This window comes from Hydra vulgaris, chromosome 12 (genome assembly GCF_038396675.1).
Source record: "Hydra vulgaris chromosome 12, alternate assembly HydraT2T_AEP".
Taxonomy (NCBI): domain Eukaryota; kingdom Metazoa; phylum Cnidaria; class Hydrozoa; order Anthoathecata; family Hydridae; genus Hydra; species Hydra vulgaris.
In genome coordinates, this window is record NC_088931.1 from 75555001 (window position 1) to 75577278 (window position 22278).

General features: G+C 27.7%; 4 protein-coding genes across 4 annotated transcripts in view; 3 read left to right on the top strand and 1 right to left on the bottom strand.

Moving 5' to 3' along the window:
- The window catches only part of LOC100208626 (WASH complex subunit 5), a 59337-nt gene extending 50990 nt beyond the window's left edge, over positions 1-8347 (bottom strand). The window contains exons 1-2 of the mRNA XM_065814465.1: positions 8108-8347; positions 6335-6441 (exon numbers count right to left, since the gene is read on the bottom strand). Coding sequence (XP_065670537.1) covers positions 6335-6441; positions 8108-8332 — 332 coding nt within the window. The 5' untranslated portion in view covers positions 8333-8347. The remainder of the gene's footprint in view (positions 1-6334; positions 6442-8107) is intronic.
- A 5400-nt stretch (positions 8348-13747) lies between these two features.
- Positions 13748-15152, top strand: LOC124817554 (general transcription factor II-I repeat domain-containing protein 2A-like). The gene is made up of 2 exons (XM_065812051.1): positions 13748-14281; positions 14349-15152. The coding sequence occupies exons 1-2, from the start codon at positions 13748-13750 to the stop codon at positions 15150-15152; spliced, it is 1338 nt and encodes a 445-aa protein (XP_065668123.1).
- A 1677-nt stretch (positions 15153-16829) lies between these two features.
- On the top strand, positions 16830-17705 carry LOC136088354 (52 kDa repressor of the inhibitor of the protein kinase-like). Its single transcript, XM_065812052.1, has one exon. The coding sequence runs from the start codon at positions 16830-16832 to the stop codon at positions 17703-17705; it is 876 nt and encodes a 291-aa protein (XP_065668124.1).
- Positions 17706-17764: 59 nt separating this feature from the next.
- On the top strand, positions 17765-18631 carry LOC136088355 (uncharacterized). The gene has a single exon (XM_065812053.1). It carries the CDS (start codon positions 17765-17767, stop codon positions 18629-18631), a length of 867 nt encoding a protein of 288 aa, XP_065668125.1.
- The last annotated feature ends 3647 nt before the right edge of the window (positions 18632-22278 follow it).

Consider the following 22278-nt stretch of genomic DNA (forward strand, 5'->3'; position numbering starts at 1 on the left):
CAGAATTTGGCATGTTGGTCTTTTCCATAAGCTTGTATATGGTGTATCTGGGAGAGTTTTTGAGAATATAAAATTGTTTCTTTCTAACCGCTTTGATCCCTTCTAATTGCAGAGGTTTGTGATACCTTCCCTCCTTAAAACATCAATCCTATTTGTTCTGCATTTTAAAATCACCACTCATTACCGCTCTTTGTTTCCTATTTAATAAAAATGACTCATTCCATACCAATGAGCCAATGAGCCATAGACCAACCAAGAGCCATCCCAATGCTGATTCTTAATGTTGATGTAACGTAAATTAGCATTTAAACAGTTAAAACTGTTGAAAAAAAAAATTTGATACTAAAAACTACAATTTTTATATAAAATGAATGTTTAAAAAAAAATTTATACAATTTTAGTGATTAAATTTATATTCGAAAATTCACAAATGATTGCATGCCTATCATTTAAATAATTAATTACAGTCTCAATACCATTTAATGTTGGTTTTTGCCACAAGTAATTATATTTCTTTTTTTAACAATTACTAAGAAGTTGATGTTAACTTTTGATGCAACATTGATTTATTATAATCATACTTAAAAACTTTTTTTTTTTAATTTTTTTATAAAAATTTATTTAAAAATTTTCTCTGTTTATCAAGGTTTATATTTCAGAGATACAAAAATTATGTTTTAGAGTGATATAGAGATATAGGGCTCTGAGAGAAAGACAGTCGTAACAATAACAACAAGAAAAAATAATCGATAAAAACAAAAAATAAATATTAAAAACAACAATGTTAAATTCATATACTTGGTTTTGGTTGACATCAAAACTTTTTCACTTTGAATCTTCCAAGTAGATTATGTGAATTTACTTTATTGTTTACTTATTTGTGTTCCAGATAACATTCACACTACAGTCTTCTGTGATGTGAATGTTATCTGCTTTTGTTCTTCAATGTTCTTCAAGAACTCTTTTTAATACTCTCTAAACTATTTAACAGGTGCTTAACTGTTAAATAATTTAGAGATGCTTAACTGTTAAATAATTTAGAGATGCTTAACTGTTAAATAATTTAGAGATGCTTAACTGTTAAATAATTTAGAGATACTTAACTGTTAAATAACTTAGAGATGCTTAACTGTTAAATAATATAGAGATGCTTAACTGTTAAATAATTTAGAGATGCTTATCTGTTAAATAATTTAGAGATGCTTAACTGTTAAATAATTTAGAGATGCTTAACTGTTAAATAATTTAGAGATGCTTAACTGTTAAATAGTTTAGAGAAAAAACTATTACCTTAAAACTTTTTTCCTGCTTGTTGGAAAATGGCATCTGTGTTTTCAATATTTAGAAACTCTGGAGATTTTACCCCACTAATTATTCAATAGTTGGTCAATTGCCCAATCATTTTTTTTTTGGGCAATTATTTCCCAATCAGTTTTCTTACCATTATCAAGTCTATAAATTACAAACTTCTTATATCTTATCTTGAGTTTAACAACTTATTCTCTCATAAAGTATATACATATCAAAGGTTTTTAATAAAGTTTGTCAAGCTGGTCTTCGCTGTAAGCTTGGTAACAGAATGTATCCATATATCTGGTAAAACTTTTAAAAAGATTGAACCATTCTTATCTAATTGCTTTATTGAAGTTGTCCTTGATGGACAACAATCTCCTTCATTTGCAGTAATGTCTGGGGTACCACAAAATTCCATCCTTGTTCCTGTGCTGCTTCTAATCTATATTAATAATCTTCCTAAAAACTACAGTACTATTTGCTTTAAAGTCATCATTTTTTAGCAACAGTTTCAATCTTAAATGTGATCTCTCTGGTGAATTTTGAGATAAACATAACTGTTTTTTACTGCTAATAATTGATTGATTGAATTCTATACTGTAAATTTTTTATTTAGTCCTTCTATAGAACAATGTTATTATATTTGACCTGGTTCTTTTAATAACCCTCTTTCTCTTTTAGACAATATTATTGTTAGGACTGTAATGTCTTCCATTACATTAATATTACTCTATAATAAGAAAATAAGACTCAGAAATCTGAAACATGTGTAAAACTTTGGTAGATACCTGTGTAAAACTTTGGTTGTCATAACCGTACTAAGCGGTTATGACAACCAAAGTTAAATCACTAATTAAATATTAGAGAGGTTTGAGTAAAAAAACCTAATGTTGTAGGACCTACTCTAGCTGCTAAGTTGAGCTTCTATCATGTTGTCGTAAATTGAAAACACTTTCTCTTTTCTTTAAATACTACCATTATTGCTGCTCAAGCTTGCTTAAAGCAGTGAGAGTACAAACATCATCACTTTTCCTATCAAACAAAAATCAATTTTGTGTGACTTGTTTTCAGCTGAATAGCTTCTAATGTAAAGTTCCTTGATGCCTAAAAAATATTTTATTCATACAGCTTTTTTCCTTGATCATTCGATCATTGGTTTCTTTAACGCTATTCCCTGTCTTTATGTTTTCATATCTTTAAAAACAACTTTTAAACAATTCAAAAACAACTTTACAAACAATTTTCACTTTCTTGCTCTCTAACTCTCTTTTTTGTTTTCTGTTAACAATTTAATTAGTGGTCCAAATTTTACACATTATTTAAAATCCAGACTGCACAGCCCTAAATGTGTTCTATATAATAAAATAATACTAGAATTAAAAAATTTTTGAAAAAAAAATTTTTTAGGTCAAGTCTCTCAACCCTTTGACTGCGGCCTCCTAAAACAAACAGACAATCTAAGTAAAGTTTACGACATGTAGTCTACAAGTTTGCAAAACACGATGTTGCAACCTTGTATATTACCGTCAATGGAGTCAACTATGAATTTATAAATTAAATCTATTTAATTCATTATTAAAAGAAAGAAAAAAATATGCACTACCTAGTGGTACCATTTATATTTTACCAAATCTGATATTTTTGCAATAAAGGTCATAATTTTAAAGATTAGTTTTAAAAGCCACAACCAGCTCGGCACACTTCAATGGAAAAGCTAGAATTGTGGCTAATAGAGGTCAATATTAAATAGAGGTCAAATCGCGCTGATGCCATTTATTTCACAGTTAATGTTAAAATTTACAGGAGGGGTTACATCTATATGCACGAGGATCTTTGAAGGCTTTCAGCGCTTACTTTTATACTCGCTCAATCGCATAGCTAAAACAGAAGATCTTCAAAGTTTATTGAAAAAAGCGGTATGACTGCAAAGTTAGTCTAGACGCGCATTAAAAATATTATGGCGTACAGGAGTATTGAACGAAGTTAACCGCGGCGGCTTGCAGAAAAGCAATTTTTTTATCATGCGATAAAAAGCGATATTAAATTGTGCAACTTTTCGATAAAATGCGCAAGTTTTCGGAAAATTACCTCAATAAATCGCTCAGTGATTGATAACCTTAATAAGTAGAACTTAGTAAATAATAGTTATAAGTTTACTTATTTCAATTTTTTCTTTTCACACTATTTCTATGTTAAAGAAATCATTACTTTGATTTTTTTTTTAATGTTTTATTTTATAACTACAACTAACTGTAAAATAAACCAATAAATCAAACTTTTAGACGTCATTCAAACTTTTCAAATACTTTTATAATATAACTCAGTCGAAAAAAAAACAACCTTTAAGTGACTTCTAAAACAAAATATATAAAAAAAAAACCAAGCTAAAATGGATCGTCCATTAAATAGAAACAATAAATTTATTTTAAATTGTGATTTTCATTAAACTTAATTAGCTATTTTTACTTTTTATAATATGAAATTTTTTTGTTGCGCAACTTATGGACAATATTTTAACGGTTATCAAAAATGACAACAATAAGATACGATAAATGACAACAATAAGATACGATAAATGACAACAATAAGATACGATAAATGACAATAATAAGATACGATAAATGACAACAATAAGATACGATAAATGACAACAATAAGATACGATAAATGACAACAATAAGATATGATAAATGACAACAATAAGATACAATAAATGACAACAATAAGATATGATAAATGACAATAATAAGATACGATAAATGACAACAATAAGATACGATAAATGACAACCATAAAAGAAATAGATTAAGTAAAAAATACTAAGAAAAATACTAAGAAAATTAAATTACTTTATATAATCTCTAAACCCCATTTTTAAACAATTCATGTTAGCAATTTGTTTTATAATTTTTGAGACCTAATGTTTATTTCAGGTTTTTCTGGGACCTCCATAAGTACATCAGTAGTTACATACTGCATATATAACTGTTACCAATATACATAAAACAAAACTTTCATTTTGAAAAAATAAAACAAAATGTTACAAGGGAATAAAGTAAAACCGTAAAAAAAATGAAGACTTTACTTGGCCTCACTATATATAGAAAATTCACTTGTTTAAGGCTTTTAAGGCAATTAAGGCTTGCAGCCTTATTGGGAGTGAATTGATTTAATAATAATAAAAAGATATATAGTCTAAAACTTTTTATTGTATTCAAATACTTTAAAAACACTCTTTTTATATTTTTTAGCTGCTGAGTTGACTTGATAAGTTAACCAGACTTTTCAGGTTTTTTGTTTCCATATATAGTCTTGAATGGTTGACTTAAGTATAAGTGTCATTATCATAACATAAAATCATATGCTGTCATAATAACACTAAAATCAGATAATGCAGTCTTGTTCAGGAAGCAGGTGCAATTGCACTCTATTCCTGGCCATGCATATAGTATTTAGTTGTAACAACATGGCTGGGGTTTTTTAGATGTTTTGAGAACATTCAAATTTATGTATGTTTCCATGTATGTCTGAAATATTAAGTTTCATTATGCTTAAAAAATTAACTTTGTAACATTAATTTTTTGTAACTATGTTTTTATATTACCAAAATGCTTTTAAACAAGTGGAGGTATTACATTTATTTTTTTGTTTGTAAAAGAAAATTTTTAATTTTTTCTTTTATATTATATTGAGTAAGTTATATAAATTTAGATTAGTTTTTTATTATTTAAGTGTCAATTTTTTAAAACAATTTTTGCAATTGATTTTATAAAAACAAGACAACAAATGCATTTTTAACGAACTATCATTTATATGCATTTTTAAACTAATAATCTAATAAACATACAGGAACTTACAATCAACTGAACACAAACATACATATATAGAATTATAAGTGGATGAACACTGTGCCAGTGGATCGAACAAAACACCATACAGAACACAAACATACAAATATATCAAAAACTCCACTCACTAAACATCAGTGGTGAAGCAGTTAGGTTTCTTCTTCATAAATTATTTTTACTTTTTTAGTGTAAATAAAAGTTTGCTTTTAAATAACTTGATTCAATAAAAACTTGCTTTTAGTTTGCAAAATACAAAATAAAATTATAATTCACTTAGAAAGTAATACGCTTCTTATATATTATTTTGTAATATATATCATAGTATATTAAACCAATTGGCTTGAGTGACATATAAAGTTATTAAATATACACTTATTGTTTCAAGTATTTTAAACTTTGCGAACTACGCAAAGCATGAAATGGTTATAAAAAAATATTTACTTTTTTATTTATTATATAACTCAATTAGTGTTAGTTTTATTAGAATCTTGTTGAAATAAAACATAAATATACAAATAAAGAATTATACTATACTCTTTGATAAATTGAAGGACTTTTGTTTCCTTATTAAAAAAAAAGATTAATAGTATATTGTTACTTCATATAAAAGAGTGTTCAATTTTATAAAAAAAATTATAAGAAAGAGAAGTTTAGAATTATTAATTCTAAATATAATTTATATTTTTTAGCTAAGTTTTGTTTTCATTAAGAATTCATTTCTTTCTTTAGCGATTTTTTTTGAAATATTCTCAAAACATCTAAAAAGCCAAGTTGTCACAACTAAATACTATATGCTTGGTCAGATATAGAGTACGATTGCACCTGCTACCCGATCAAGCCTGATACTGCCATATTAACACTAAAAAATATAGTGCATATTAATACTAAGATCATATACTGTCATATTAACATTAAAATCATATAGTCTCATATTATCACTAAAATCATAAACTGTCACATCTTTAAAATTATATACTGCCATATTAACACTAAAATCATATACTGTCATATTAACACTTAAGCATATTTACATTTTAGAATTATAAGAAACAACAGAAATCTAAATATAGAAAATAACATTAACAAATAAGAGTACAAGCATACATCAATTGGAACAGTTTATCAACCGAAAATTATTTTTATAACAACACAACAAGTTTAAGAAATAAAATACAAACTTAAAAACATATTACCTGTTTAAATCTGTCACATACTTAAAAATACTTTCAAACGCTAAATAAAAACGTGTTAAGATCTCAAGGTGACTCTCCTTGAATTCATCATCAAGATCTTGAAGATCCTAAAAAAAATTAAAAACAATTATTAAATTCCCAATTGTCATAAATTTTATAAAATTTATTTGTCATAAATTTTATAAAATTTATGACATTGGGAAATTTTTATCGATTAAGGTTAAAAAGGTTTTTTATATTAGTGCTAAAGTTTTTACTGAAAGGAGGGTTGAACCAAATGATGTTGTGTTTACGGTTCTTGGTGTGAGACAAGTTTAAGTTAAGGTGGTTTGAAAGTTTGTAATTAAATCCAGACTTTAACAGTGCGTCGTTATAAGTAGATCTTTAGAAAATTTCTCATCTCAACTCAATTGAATGCGGAAGCTATTTTAAAATATTGAGCAGGTGGTTTTAATCAGTATGAATATAGTTTAAAAAAATTCCTAGCTTGGAATATGGTTGTAAAGTACGGTCATTGAGATAGTGTGGCGTCAAGATGTTTCCTAACTTTTATTCTGAACTGTATTGATATAGTGAGATTGTTTCTTTTAAATATATCAACAAAAGGTTTTTGGGTTTTTTCTTGTGCAATTTGAAACAGAAAGTAAATTCTAACAAGTGTGCATACTTCTACACTATTAAATGCTTCCATAGAAACATCAAATAATCTGATTGATTTTTTAATCCAAACTTGATAGTCTTTAAAGTGTAACGACTTTCTCCCATGATAGATTAATAATTTATGATTAAGGTCAATAGCTAGATGCTGCTCAGTAAAATTAATAATGCGGTTAATAAATTTTTGTTGTTTTTTTAAGAATATAACATTTTATCATCATGAAAAGTGGTAGCTAATGCTACACTAATACACTTCTTTGAATTTTCTGTAAAATTTTGTTAGTAATGTCTTGGATTTCTTTTTGTCCATATTACCAATTAAGATGTTCCTTAATCTTTTTTGATCAAACCAAAATTTCTATTCCAATAATGAAATTTTGACTCTGTCTCTTTGTGCAGCATCTATCAACTTAGATGATTTGATAAGAATACTGTTCAATGGTAGGTATAGCTTTTTCCTAAACAGATATATTTTTAAAGCAAGTGTATTACTGATTAAAGAATGAGATGTATTAGGTTAATTCTTTCTGACATACAGATACATTCAGAAAGCATCAGTCTTGGTAAATAAAATATTTTTTGGAATACCAAAACATGTTTTTATATTAAGTTAAAGTTTTAAACTAAATTAAATCTTAATTTTAAAACTTAGGGCTTTGGATGTATTTTAACAACTTAGGGCTTTAGATGTATTTTAGTTTTTTCATAGGAGAGTCCATAAATATAACAGAAAATCAAGCATGTTAAAATTTAAATGCAATAAAATGTCAATTTAAAAATTTAGTACAACAGACTTTGTTTTGGAAAATTGGAAAATACTAATGGGGGCTCTTTCGAAATTTTTAAAATGATTTTCAGAAAAAGGCTCAAGAAGGTAATTAAAGTTAGAAACCCTAAATTTATCACAATAATTCTCATATTTAATAGTATTACTATTGATAAATATACACAACTTTAATAAAGTAAAAAAATTAGAATATAGAATGCCCAGCATTAGTTTAGGTGATACTGTTTATGCAAATTGTTCTTCCCCTCTCCCCTCCTCCTCCCTCTGTCCTTTACCCAGCGCAGCCCAATATAATTGTGCTGCGTAAAGAAAATTTTTATAAAATTTACCACTTTAGAATTTAACTTGTGTTCAAATAAATCAATTGCTTTGAAATAAGAAAAGTCAAGTAATATTTCTCCATATTTATCTCTCTCTTCTTTAGTTTCCATTTTAAACACTGGTGGAATAAAATCTGCAAGTCGCAGGAGTTCTGCTATAATTGCATTCCCTCGAGCAACCAATTTCAATAACGTCTGCCCACAAGCATTATTACTTTCCAGAAAATCAATCATTGTAAAACTTCTAAATGAATAATTGAAAGAAGAATGTTTGTATATACATATATATACAAGCCTTCTCAGGCTATATACTACACATATAATAATTTGTTTTGACAACTTAGCCACAGCTCTTTAAAGTTTTAAAAATTATAGCCCTTAAAAAATGCGCTGAATAAACAAATTCAAACATAAACTAAAATTTAAAAAAAAAAACAACCTTTAACTGAAAAAAGAAAAAAAACTAAACTAAAAAAACAAAAATCTTAACGAATGATTAAAATATATATAAATATAAAACCCTCAGTCGATGTAGCAGCACTCTCTTGCGGGTCAGGCTAAAAGATAGTAGATGTAGCAGCACTCCGTTGCAAGTCAGACTATTTGTCAGTCGATATAGCAGCACTCCCTTGCGAGACAGGCTATTTGTCAGTCGATGTAGCAGCACTCCCTTGCGAGTCAGGCTACAAGATAGTCAATGTAGCAACACTCTGCGCATGATTTACAGTAAAAAAAATAAAAATAAAAACATTTTATTAAAAAAATTAAAAATAAAAACATTGTTTATATTGTTAAAAACATTCAGAATGTTTTAAAACATTCAAAATGTTTTTAAAAACATTTTGGTCAATTAAATTTGTAATTAAATTAATGGTTTTGACTTTCGTCCAACACGCAAATGTTGGACAAAAGTTAAAAGTAATTAAAAGTGACTTATGTGTTGGCGTAAGAATCACTTTTTTCCTTCTGTGCTTCCCAAATCCTAACTATAGAACTATATATATATATATATATATATATATATATATATATATATATATATATATATATATATATATATATATATATATACATATATATATATATATATATATATATATATATATATATATATATATATATATATATATATATATATATATATATATATATATATACAAACACACACACACACACACATATATATATATATATATATATATGTATATACTAACATAGTTAAGTAACATTGTTGATAAAATCAAAACTCAAACAATAAAAACAAAATTATTTATGTAACTTTACACAACTGCAATAATTTTATGTCTTTTTAATTTGATTCCAAAGAAAAACAAATATATTTTTAACTATTTTTAACCCATTGCAAAAAAACTTTTTCTGTCCAAAATAAATGTGACAAAAGTAAGAAAAACTGAGTTTTTATTATTAAATATAAAGTTTTGTCAAAATTTTAAACTATATTTTTGGGAATTCATTTTTAGAAAAAGTAAAACTAATAATAGTAATAGTTTGCCATCAAAATTAATCATTGGAAATCAGATCTCGGGTCATTTGTGATCGAAAAAAGGATCTAACCTATTTGCGATGTGCTGAAAAATATCAAATATCAATAAAAGGGTGTTAGAAAGATGTGTTGATAATTTAAAACAACTGGTTCTGTTGAAAAGACTTGGTCGCTCCCCTAAGACTTTAACAAGAACTGATATACTATTTGCATGGATAGCAAAAATAAATTCAACAATAACCTGAAGACAGATTGTTGAAAGTCCTAAATTAAATGTTTCCAGTCGAACTGTATAGAGTAGACAATTCAAGTGGTTTAATAAACCACCTTCAGAAAAGTAAACCCCTCATTAGTAGTATAAACAACACAAAAAACGTTTAGAATTTAAAAAAAAACTGTATATTGACAATGGTCAAGCATTTAATGTTATGGTCTGATGAGAGTAAATTTCAAATATTTGACTTTAAAAAATGACAAAGAATTTAGCGCAGACCTTGTGATGCACTCTTAGATAGAAATCTTAAAAAAATTTAAAATCCAAAATACCTCCTTCAAAACAAACAAATAGGAAACAAATTGGTGCTGATATCATGTCAAAGCTTGTAAAAAGCATACCAAGACATTTAGAAGAAGCGGTAAAAGCAAAAGGTGGTACAACAAAGTACTAAAATGAAAATCAGACATGATATTCTTGCATTTGCAATATTAGTTATTGACAAAACATTATAGTTCATAATAAAAACTTCAATGTTACTTACTTTTGTCACACTTATTTTGGACAGAAAAATTGTAAGACTTTCATTTAATAGTTACTTTTGCAATGAGTTAAAAAGAGTTATAAATATATATATACATATTTTTGTTTTAGAATCAAATTTAAAAAAAAAACATAAAATTATTGGAGCTATATAGATCCTGATGTAAATAATTTTGTTTTTATTGTTTGAGTTTTGTATATAATATATATATATTACATATATATATATATATATATATATATATATATATATATATATATATATATATATATATATATATATATATATATATATATATATATATATTTATATATATATATATATATATATATATATATATATATACCTACTTGTATAAAAATATAAAATTAGTTAAACTAACATACCACACCTATATGCTGATATTCATATTGTTGTTAAATGCTATTTTGTGTACAAAAAATGATAAAAATTGAAAACCTAAGCTACAATATTAAACAATTTTATCAATCTTGGTATGCATTTACTTTGCTGTCACATTTAACTAATCTAATTTTTATTTTTATAAAGTCAAACTATAAAAAGCAGGGTAGCTTTTCATAATTTAGCAGGATAGCAGGTAAAAAGCAGGATAGCCTTTTATAAAAAGCAAGATAGCTAAAAGGCAAAATATCCTGGATGTTATAGATAACATTTTTCAATTAAAAAAAAATATGAATAACTGCATTGAATTTTTTTGTGTATAGCTAAAAGATTTTTAATCATATCAATGAATATTTAGGCAAAATAGCATATGCCCATTTTTACTGCCAGCTTTTTTCATTATTAAGTTATTAAGTTGCCAAACAGAAGATAACATTGTATGTTCAACAGACCTATAACCATCTTGACTAGAGACACTTATTATCTTGACTAGAGACACTTATTATATTCACTAGAACTCTATTGGTAAAATTATGCACCGAATAATATTTAACTGTATTGATATATTAATTTTTACAATTAATAATCTACATGAGTTTTCACTTTTTAACTCTTTACAGTTATTTAGATATGAAATATTATTGAACATTTCATATCATTTAGATATGAAATATCCAATGATATTTCATATCTAAATGGTTTCATTTTATAATTAAAGACTTTAAAGTTGCATTACTAAAAATATTAAAAAACGGACATGTTGTTTTGTCTTATAGCCATCAATGTGTTGGTAATATTAGCAGGTACATAAACAACAGGCAATCTATATTATTATTCTGGCTATCTTATTTTAGAAAGAATTTTATAGTAAAATAATTTATTAAATTCAATAATTTTAATATTAATACTTTCTTTAATGGATAAATGAAAATTGCTTTTAAAATCTCTCATTTAAATCTACATTATTATTGCTGAAATGAAGAATCGAATATCTGAACTAATGTTCAAAAAACTGAAAAATGAAGATAATGAAAATAATGAAAAACAAAGATAATTTCCCTTTGATAATATTGTTCATCAAATTAAATTTACAATTTTAATTCTTGTAACTATCAGCATATTAATGTGCTGAAAGTTACTCCATTAATTTATCTTAAGTGTAAGATTATGGGCAGAATATTCACTCGCCCGTTCAATTTATTATCACGCTAAGATTAAAAACAAACAATTAAGCAATAATATTAATAAAAATGAGCTATAAAAACGTTCTTTTTTCTTTTTTTTATCTTAAGTTTTTTTTCTTTATTTAAAGCGGTATATAAATACCACTTAATGAAGACTTCATTAAAGTGATACACAAATATTATTAAAATATTTGTACTTTTGTACTTTTAAATACATTCGCTTGAAGTTTTTATTTTTAACTTAACTTAATTTAATAAAACCTCTCTTTAAATGTTCTAATATTATATAAAGCTTAACATAAGGAATAAAATTACTTTCGCAATTTCTCATTGTATTGGGGTTTACTTAATCTTTTATCACGGCCCGCAAAGCGTGCTAAACTTAAAAAAATGAGGACTCCCTGCCAACTAAACTTTATTTTACAGGGGCGGACTTAAACCCCGTCAAGTGCTGCAAGTGACGGGGTAAAAAAATAAAAATAAATATAAGTATTATGACGTCTAACACCCGCCTAATATTAATTGCCGATCTATATATTTTTGTTAGAAAATATAATTAGAAAAAGTTTACAGTGAAAACTATGCTTTGCAGACGTTTGAAAAAGTGTTTTATAAAAATTGCTAATGTAAACTATACTTTGCAGGATATTAGAAAATTGTTTATAAAACTTGCTCGTGTAAACTATACTTTGCAGGATATGAGAAAATTGGATAAGTTCATTGGTTTACGCTATTAAAAGTAGCAATCTGATTCGTTTAAAAAAAAACATGTTTAGTGTAAACCAGAGGTCGGCAAATTGTGGGCCGCGGCCCAATTGTGGGCCTTTGCTACATAATTTGTGGGTCCCAAGCCACCTAAATGCATAATATACAAAGTAGTGTAGTTGTGGGCCTTTTAGTTGTTTTCCAGGCTGTAAAAATTATAAAGCCTCCTTATAAAATACTCCCTAACATCAGATCTTGTCATTTTAGAAAATAGTAAAAAAATAATTTTAATGCACTCTAACACTGTAGCACTTTAAGACTTCAAATAAGATCCTTATACTTAAAAGTTAAATCATGCTAAAAAATTATTCTACAAAAATAAAAACATTCGAAAAGCACGTCAAAAATAATTTATTGTTCAGATGAAGTAACTCAAACAACAATTTAATTAATTTAACGCTGTAAAAACTATTTCATATCAAATATACCAGTGGTAAAAGTTATCGTCTTTAGAATGTTTTTCGTACTTTTCTTGAATAAAAATACTACATTGTTTAGATTTTTTACGAAATAAGTATTATAAAAGAAATAGTCGGCAAATCTTTAATGTTTTAAATACCCGGTTTTTTAAGACGCAATATTTGGAAATTGAATAACCAAAAATTACTCGAGTATAACCAGTTATCGAGTAACCGGTTATCGAGTTTGGATGCTTTACTCAGAAGTTACAACTCTGATAAATACACACATTAACTTGCAAAGATATGCCAGGTAAACATGAAGCGAAGCGTAAATATGCACGTCAGTGGAATAAAAAATGGGAGCTGATTTATTTCTTCACTGAGGGACCAAGTAACAATGCTCTATGTTTAATATGTAATGAGACTGTTAGTGAACTGAAAGGAACCAAGCTTGAACGTCATTTCGTATCAAAACATGAATTGTACAATACTAAATATCCTCTTGATTCAACAACCAGAAAAATAAATTACGACTCATTGAAAAGCTGTTTAGAAAAACAGAAAAATTTGTTTCAACAAATGTCTAGCAGTGTTGATTGTGAAACAATCGTACAGTTACTCGATAAATTGAGAAAATGGTTGTTAATGTTTATGAACAATTGTCAAACAATCTGTCAGAAGCTGAATTTGTAAATATTGCTCTCGATGAGTCTACTGACCTTGTCAGTAAAGCACAACTCTGTGTTTATGCACGCTTTATCACTACGAATTGTTGTTTATTTGAAGAACTGCTTGGAATTGAACCACTGGAAACAACTACAACTGGACAAGACATTTATGACAAATTGTTCAAAATATTAAAAAATAGGAAAGTGCCTCTTCAAAAAATATCTTCAGTTGTCACAGATGGCGCTCCTGCTATGATTGGAAGAATTCGAGGAGTTGTTACTTTGCTGAGAAATAGTGGTGAGTTTCCTAACAAATTTATGTCATATCACTGTGTGATACACCAGGAAGCACTGTGCGCTAAAGTTGCGACAATTGAAGATGTAATGACAGCTGTAGTAAAAACAATCAATCATATACGTTCCAATGCACTCAAACGGCATTTTCGTGCGCAAATGGAACAAAATGAAGATGAACATGGTGATCTTCTTCTTCATTCAGAGGTATATAGACAAAAAATAAATAATTTACTATTACAATCAAAAATAAATGTTTGTCTATTTTTTGCAGGTTAGGTGGCTATCAAGAGGAAATATTCTTAACAGATTTTGGGAGTGTTTGCCAAGTGTACTGCAGTTCATGGTAACTCTCATGGTAAAATTTTCATTCATTACAATGTCTATTGAAGAGTTTAAGTGTAAACTGTCTTTCCTTTGCAACATCACAGCGCAATTAAATGTTCTGAATAAGAGATTACAAGGCCGCCGTGTGCTGGTTTGTGATTTGATCAACCACATCACTGTGATGAAGACAAAACTTAATTTGTACAAAACTCAATTTGCATCTGGTAGTTGTACTCATTTTCCTACTTTAAATGAATGTCGAACGTCAAGGGAAATGTTATTGTCATTTTCATTAATAGTGACTGCTCTGTATGATCAATTTGAAAACAGATTTAATGAATTTGAAGACTTAAAAAAGCATATGGTTTTTTTGTGTTATCCATTTGACTATGATATGAATGATATTAGTATTCTAAAGGACTTTGAAGAAGCTGATATTTTAAAAGCAGAGGATGAACTAATTAACTTTCAATGTGACGAGGAGTTGAGAAGAAAGGCACCAAAAAAAGATGAAGATAGCACTTTTGGTGAAAATTTAATTATTTTCTGGCATGCTGTCATGAAGGAACGTTTTCCAGTTCTTAAAAAACATGCAAATAGACTTATCTGTATGTATGGCACTAGTTACCAATGGGAACAAGCATTCTCAGACATGAAAATAATAAAAAATGTTTGCAGAACAAGACTGACTGACACTCATTTGAATGACCTTGTGCTAGCTGCAACAACAAAATACTCACCAAATTTTTAATTGTGTTTTATGTGCTTTTTTTCTTAAATATGTATTTTTGTATTGATACAATTATTAGTTCTATAATCTAATTCTATACTATATTCTGTTATATAGGTAATATAACCTATTTTATATATAATTTATTTATTGCTGTGGGCCCCTTCTAAAACAAGAATTTTGCAAGTGGGCCCCTTTAGAAATATGGTGCCGACCACTGGTGTAAACTATCCTTTGCAGCATTTGCAGCAGTAATTTGATTGGTTGCAAAGATCAATAAACAACTCAAAAGAACTCAAGGAACTTAAAGAACTCTGTCCTATAGACAAAGTATTTCCTTAAATTTTTAACGTTTAAGCATGGCTTACAACTTGATTGATGATGTACTTAAAAGATTTAAAACCGATAATCTTGTCGATTGAAATACATTTTATGAAACTTTATTGGATACATTTATTTACAACAATAACAAAAGGGTTAGTAATGAAGGTCTTTTAAGTCAATATATTGATGGCACAATAAGAAGAAATATATGTGCCGAAGTTTGTATCCCTTCTTACTTAAAAGACAATAAAATGAACTGTATTGCTCTAAGGTAAGTCGCTTTACTTTTTTTTCAAAAATAATTATCTTATTGTATTTTATTACAATTAGTTAATATGTATTAACACAAAATTTAATACTTTTTTGTAAAAATATTTATTGTCTCTTGAAATTTATATACATGCTGATTATTACTGAACCAAGAGATCTCACCACATACTCCCATTAAATGTTATTCTCCATTTTACATTTTGTTGTGTTATGATGGGAATTTTCAGTCCGGTACATTTCAGCATAATTCATATGTCCCACTAATTTTTACTCCTAAAAACCGTAAACTTTCCAGTAAATCAAAAACAATAATTTCGAAAAAGTTGCTGCCAGTCTTGTCACCAAATAAATTTCTAGATACAAAACAGACCACCATTGATCAAGTTGTTACAACTGTACCCAGCACAGAAGCCAAAAATCCAAATAAAAAGCCTTACTCTATCCTTACATTCTTTCATAAAACAAACCCAGACTTGGAACCTACTAGTGCAGTCTTACAAAATACATCTTGTATTCTAAAATCAAATAGATTTTCTTCTCAATTAGCAATGTCTTCTTCTCAATCAACAACGTCTTCTCAATCATTAACATTAAATAAAGATGTTTCTTCTCACTCAAAAACATCTAAGGACAGTGTTCTATCAAAATCTTTTTTTACAAAATCTTCAAGCATCAGGAAAGTACCTAATTTTTATAATAATAATATTGAATGCCCTTGGAACATTATTTTACCACCTAAAGAAGTACTAAATGCTCTCCAGTCTTTTGAGCAAAATGATGTTGCTTTCTTTAGACAAAAAGTTGAATTTTTAACTGACCATGAAATTTTTTTATTAACTAAAAATATGTTTATTCCTAATGAAGATTATATTTTCCAAAAGATTCTGGTCGTCAGTTTAGATATCTTTGGTTAAAAGAATTTTCTTGGCTGAGATATTCTAAGTACTGATGGTGCATTTTGTTTATCTTGTGTATTATTTGGCAATAAATTCAAATTAAGATCACGTTAACACATTTGTATTTGGAGCCTTTCAATAAATGGTCTGATGCTATTAGATCATTTTCAAATCATGAGTCACTAAAAATGATTTACATGCATTTACTATGCCTGTTTTTAATATTTTTTTGAGTCATTCCTCAGGCATAAGTCAACCAATAAATGTCATCATTGATACTAATGTAAAAGAAAAAATAATAAAAAATCACCAAATACTTCGTCCTATTGTTGACGCTATAATTTTTTGCGGTCAAACCAATACACCTTTGAGAGGCCACAGAGATGGTTCACAATATTTTCCAGAGGCTGGAGAATATTCGAAATGTGGAACTGGTTGTTTTAATAAACTTTTAAATTTTGCTGTACGTAATGGAAATGATGTTTTAGGCTCTCATCTTAATAACTGTTCAAAGAATGCCTCCTACATTTCAAAGACTTCACAAAATGAAATTATTAAATGCTGTGGTGAAGAAATTAGTGAATCTATACTATCTGAAGTTCGCAAAAATGTTTTTTTTTCAATAATTGCAGATGAAGCCTGTGGCTCATCTACTAAAGAGCAAATGTCATTAGTTTTACGATTTGTTGATAGTGATTTCAATATCAGAGAAGACTTTATTCAATTTATTCATTGTAGTGAAGGAGTTAAAGGAAAAGATTTGTTTAATGTTCTTTTAAATTGTGTAAGCAACTTAAATCTAGATATAAAAAACTGTAGGGGTCAGGGATATGATGGAGTCAGTTCTGTCTCTGGGTATATAAATGGTCTTTCTGCTCAGGTTCTCAATATAACTTCAAAGGCGTTGTATATACATTGTCATAGCCATCGACTGAACTTATCAGTTTGTGAATCGTGTAATGTCCAATTAGTTTCAGAGGTTTTTAATAAAGTTCGCAAACTTTCTTATTTTTTTAATTATTCAGAAAATAGACAAAAGTTTTTAGAAGCTAGCATTTTAGAGCGTGAGCCTCAAATGCATTAAAAAAAAATTTAATATAGATGGTTTAAACACTTTTCTTGAGCATTATTTATCTATTTTCCATGCTTTATGTATCATGGCTTCCCCTGAGAGTTCTGTTAACAAAGACAAACAAAGCAAATCTTCTACTTTCCATTGGCACTTTTCAATTCGTCTTTACTTTAGTTGTGACAACATGTGTCTTTGATTTTACTTTACCTGTTACTCGGTTGCTGCAATCAAAAACTATTGATATCTTAGACGGTTTACACCTTATTACAGCTCTTAAAAATACATTTATTTCCATCAGAAATGATATAGATAGTTTTCATAATAACTGCTATGAAGCAGCATGTTTGCTTTCAAGTAAAGCTGAAATTTTTGTTTTAAAACCAAGAACCTGTTCTATTCAAAAAAATCGTTTTAATGTTCCATCAGAGTCTGTTTCAGAATACTTTAAAAGAGCTGTTACTATCCCTCTTATAGATCCTGTATCTACATCTATATCTACAAGATTTAAATCAGAAACTGTAGCTGCATATAAAGGGTTATCAATTATTCCATTTAATATTATTTCTTTTCTTAAAAGACCCAAAACCCAATTGTGTTGGAGGAAGCAGTTTGAAACATTCTGTGATTTTTATATAGATGATTTCCCTAATATCAGTGCCTTGAATGGGGAACTAGTTCTTTGGGAAAAATACTGGGAAAGTTTCTCTGAGACTATTCCTGACAATATATCTTTAACTCTTAAATCGATATCATTTCCTGGATTTGAAAATATTATAATAGCTTTAAGGATACTTGGGACACTTCCTATTACTTCATGTGAGTGTGAGAGGAGTTTTTCTGTTATGCGTCGGTTGAAAGACTATATGAGAACAACAATGTCAGAAGATCGATTTAACGAGTTGGCATTAATGTATATCCATCAAGAAATTGTTCCTTAAATTGATAACGTTATCAATAGATTTTCTATAAAAAATTGACGACTTGATTTCAATGATTATTGTCTATACTGTTTATTCTAATACACACCGACAACTTTAGAAATTTTTGTCTATTATCACCTCTCTTCATATAACAGCTAACAAATAGACATGGAAACCCCTGGAAAGGCCAAGACTTCAATGATGTCTTTAACAGGGCGGGTTAAATGTAACCCCATACTTTTGTTTGGGATTAGCTATATGATTAGTGGTCAAAGTTCAGACATTAACCATCTCTTTTTGACAATCTCTTTATATCATTTTCTAATTTAGCGATAAAATAAAAAATTAAAAAAATTATTTCCAATAAATTTTCTCTCAATCAACCTAATAATATTCATAAGTTTTTGTGCCATTTAAATCAGTTTTTTACTGTAGTTGTCAAAACCATTAGCTTTCCTTTTATTTGATCAAAAATGATCTTCTTTCTTGTTGTTAAGGCTTAACTTGGTATGTCTTTTTTTTTTAATCTTGTTATATAAGAATATATATAACTTTTTATTTCACAATGTATATAAATCTATTTGTATTTTTGTCTTTCTCTTTTCAATGCTAATTTTTTCTTTCTCCGATTGTCCATGTCCGGAATAAATATATTCCTAGACATGCTGATGAGCCCTGATATTGGGCGAAACAATCATTTGTTGGTTTATATATTTATTATATAATTATATATAAAAAAAGTTTCAAAGTAAAACTAAGATATGGGCTTCTCAATGAAATAGCAAAAAGGAAATCCCTTTAAATCCTTTAGCCCAAAGGCAGGAGGATTTAGGGGATACATAGGGGGCAGGCTATGGGAGCGATGGCCCCCCCTTAAATGTTTTTTTTTATAATAACATTTTGTAAAAATGTAAGTAAATTTGGTATGCTGTTTAAAAGTGGCATAAAATTGTGTAGTCTAAATTCTTTTTTTTGGGGCTTGCCTGCTTAAAAATCGTTAAACCTGTAAACCTGTTAAACCTCTATATCACCCCCTTTAATCGTTTGGATCGAACGAAAAGAAAAAATTGCCCACCCTCTTTACTACATGGTCGGGATCCGCCCTTACTCATCCCCCCCCCCCATTTTTTCTATTTGCTTTGTGGGCGTAGTTGCGTCACTTACAACATGGCGTAAGGCGCATTTTTTTGACGGGGGAAATTAAAAACCTGCGTCCGCCCCTGTTTTATTATAATATTTATTCTCTATTAGGTTACCAACACACAGGTAAGTGAAATAAGTAACTTTCAGACGTGGAAACTTTTGAACTTTAAAACTTTGCGTGTTTATAAATATGTCAAATGAGAAAGTCAAAACAAGAACAAAAACAGTGGATAGCATTACTGAGTGAGAGCAAGCCCGTCTTGTAGCCATTTCAGTCTCCCCTTCTCCCTTTCCCCATTCACACACCCAAAACCGTACGTAAACACAATTTTTTATATGCTTTACATAATAAATTACTGCATTATACCAAAAACCAACAAGTATATGAAGTAATTATAACAAGGTAATCCAAAGAAAAAGCATTGGACGAACAGATCTTTGTTTTCTAGAAAACAAATAGATCTTTGTTTTCTAGAAAACAAAGATCTGGTTGTGTTAAAGTTTCTGTTAAAGTTTGCAGGTATTTTTTTATTTTTTTTTGTTATCTGGTTTAAATGGAGACCGTAGAGAAGTGTTTCATATTTCTCTATGGTCTTTCATGACTCAATCTAGTTCAAACAACATTTATTCATTTTTAAAGAAAGGAAAGTTATACATTTTTAAAGCAAAAAAAAACTATATTAGATATAATAAAAGTTTTTAGAGCAATAAAGGGACATTCATTAAAGGACAGATGCAATAAAAGGAATGATTTTAAGCAAGTTTCTGCGTCTTCGCACTAATATTATTAGTATCATTAGTTTGTTATATTATTATTACTGTTACAAACTAGCCCTGAGGGGGACCCCTAAAGTGGAATTAAAAAATCAGCTGTCAATGAAAAATGTATGAATTATAAAACTATATCAATAAATTAAACATTCAAAAAAAATTCCTATAAATAAAAGCAAATCAACTGTAAACCACAAAAATTTTTAGTATGAGGTCGCATCTTTGAAAAAGCAACTAAAAGCTTTAAAATAAAGAGTAGAGAAAAAATTTCAATAAATGTCAATCCTTAATGTTAACCTTTGTGCGCTTTATTTTGTTTCTGGTCATCAAAATACTGTGCTCAAAACATAATCTGACTTCATAATCATAATCATAATCTGAATTTTAGGGATTATAATAATCATAATCTGAATTTTAGGGATTTATGGGTAAGCGTATTTCACTAAAGAAAGTAGAAGATATAATTTGTTCAGTGTATTTATGTTAAAGCATAATTTATCTAAATTCGAAATAACTGCCTAGAATTTAAAATACCTTATTATTAGTTGTCAAATTTTTTAATTAACCAAATGTCAGATTAGTTGCGTAAGTGGTACCTCAAAGCAGATCCTAAATTGTACCGACGCTACCATTTTGACCACTAAAAAACGCGTGTAAAGTTTAACAAACTCCCTTTAAAAAAAAAATTTGAAATGTCAAAACAGAGATATGGATCATATTATTAAGAAGGACAATTTCAAAGACAAACAAAACTTTGATTGTTTTTCGATAGTTCCACAAAATTCAGCAAATCTATTAAAAAAAATCAGAAAAAAAGAAATTAATTTAAGCAAAGAAAAAGTTATTTTTAAAATCTAAATGCATACAATTAGTTTAAAGTAAGACATATAAACCCTAAAATTTTCAGTTGGGTTAGTGTGACCTTTCTAAACTCTTTGTAGCTCATTTTGCCTTCATCGCCATTATTAAGATAAACATGAAAGAACTTAATATTTTGTATAACACTAACTAGATATGTAAAAAGATTGTAATTGTTAATTACAATTTTTGTCAATAATGCTTTAATATAATACATATCAATAACAGCTTTAAAATAAATACATGAAATACATAAATTCAAATAACAACTTTAAAGTTTTTCTAAATTAGTGAGCTTACTTTGAATTTTGTATCGAGTATATATAATTTTAATTATTATTTTCTATCAGCTATATACTATTTATATATCAATGTTTTTTTAAAAGTGAGTTAGTACATTATATTTGTATTATAATAAAAGGACTTTCTTATTTATAGAAATTACAAAACAATATTAAATTAGTGAATTCCTATTAATTCGGAGATAAAGGTTTTGAAAACATTTATCTCTGACTTAATAAGAATAAACAAATTTACAACATGAAAAAGCAAAAGAAATGATTTATGATTAAAACTTTATCATCAATCAGAAAATTGATGTTAATAAGAAATTGCAAGAAATTGCTTATAACTCCAAAAGAACTTTTTTTAAATACTGTAACTTTTTGAATTTGAATGCAGATGTATTATTTACAGAACAGCTATAAAAGTTATGAGCGTTCAAAGATACAAATTTTACATGAATTATGGATACAAGATAAATACACGAACTATGGATAAAAGTGGCAAAGAGGTTCTTAGCAACTGGCAATAAAATTGTACCAAATAAGTGTTGATAATAAGCATATATATGTATATATAAAAAAAACAGTTTTAATTATCTCTACAACATG

Bases quoted from the DNA above. Each gene is read 5' to 3' on its own strand.
- LOC124817554 (XM_065812051.1), top strand. From the start codon at position 13,748: ATGGTTGTTAATGTTTATGAACAATTGTCAAACAATCTGTCAGAAGCT. The intron at 14,282-14,348 runs GTATATAGACAA...TATTTTTTGCAG, and splicing joins ATCTTCTTCTTCATTCAGAG to GTTAGGTGGCTATCAAGAGG.
- LOC136088354 (XM_065812052.1), top strand. From the start codon at position 16,830: ATGCCTGTTTTTAATATTTTTTTGAGTCATTCCTCAGGCATAAGTCAA.
- LOC136088355 (XM_065812053.1), top strand. From the start codon at position 17,765: ATGCTTTATGTATCATGGCTTCCCCTGAGAGTTCTGTTAACAAAGACA.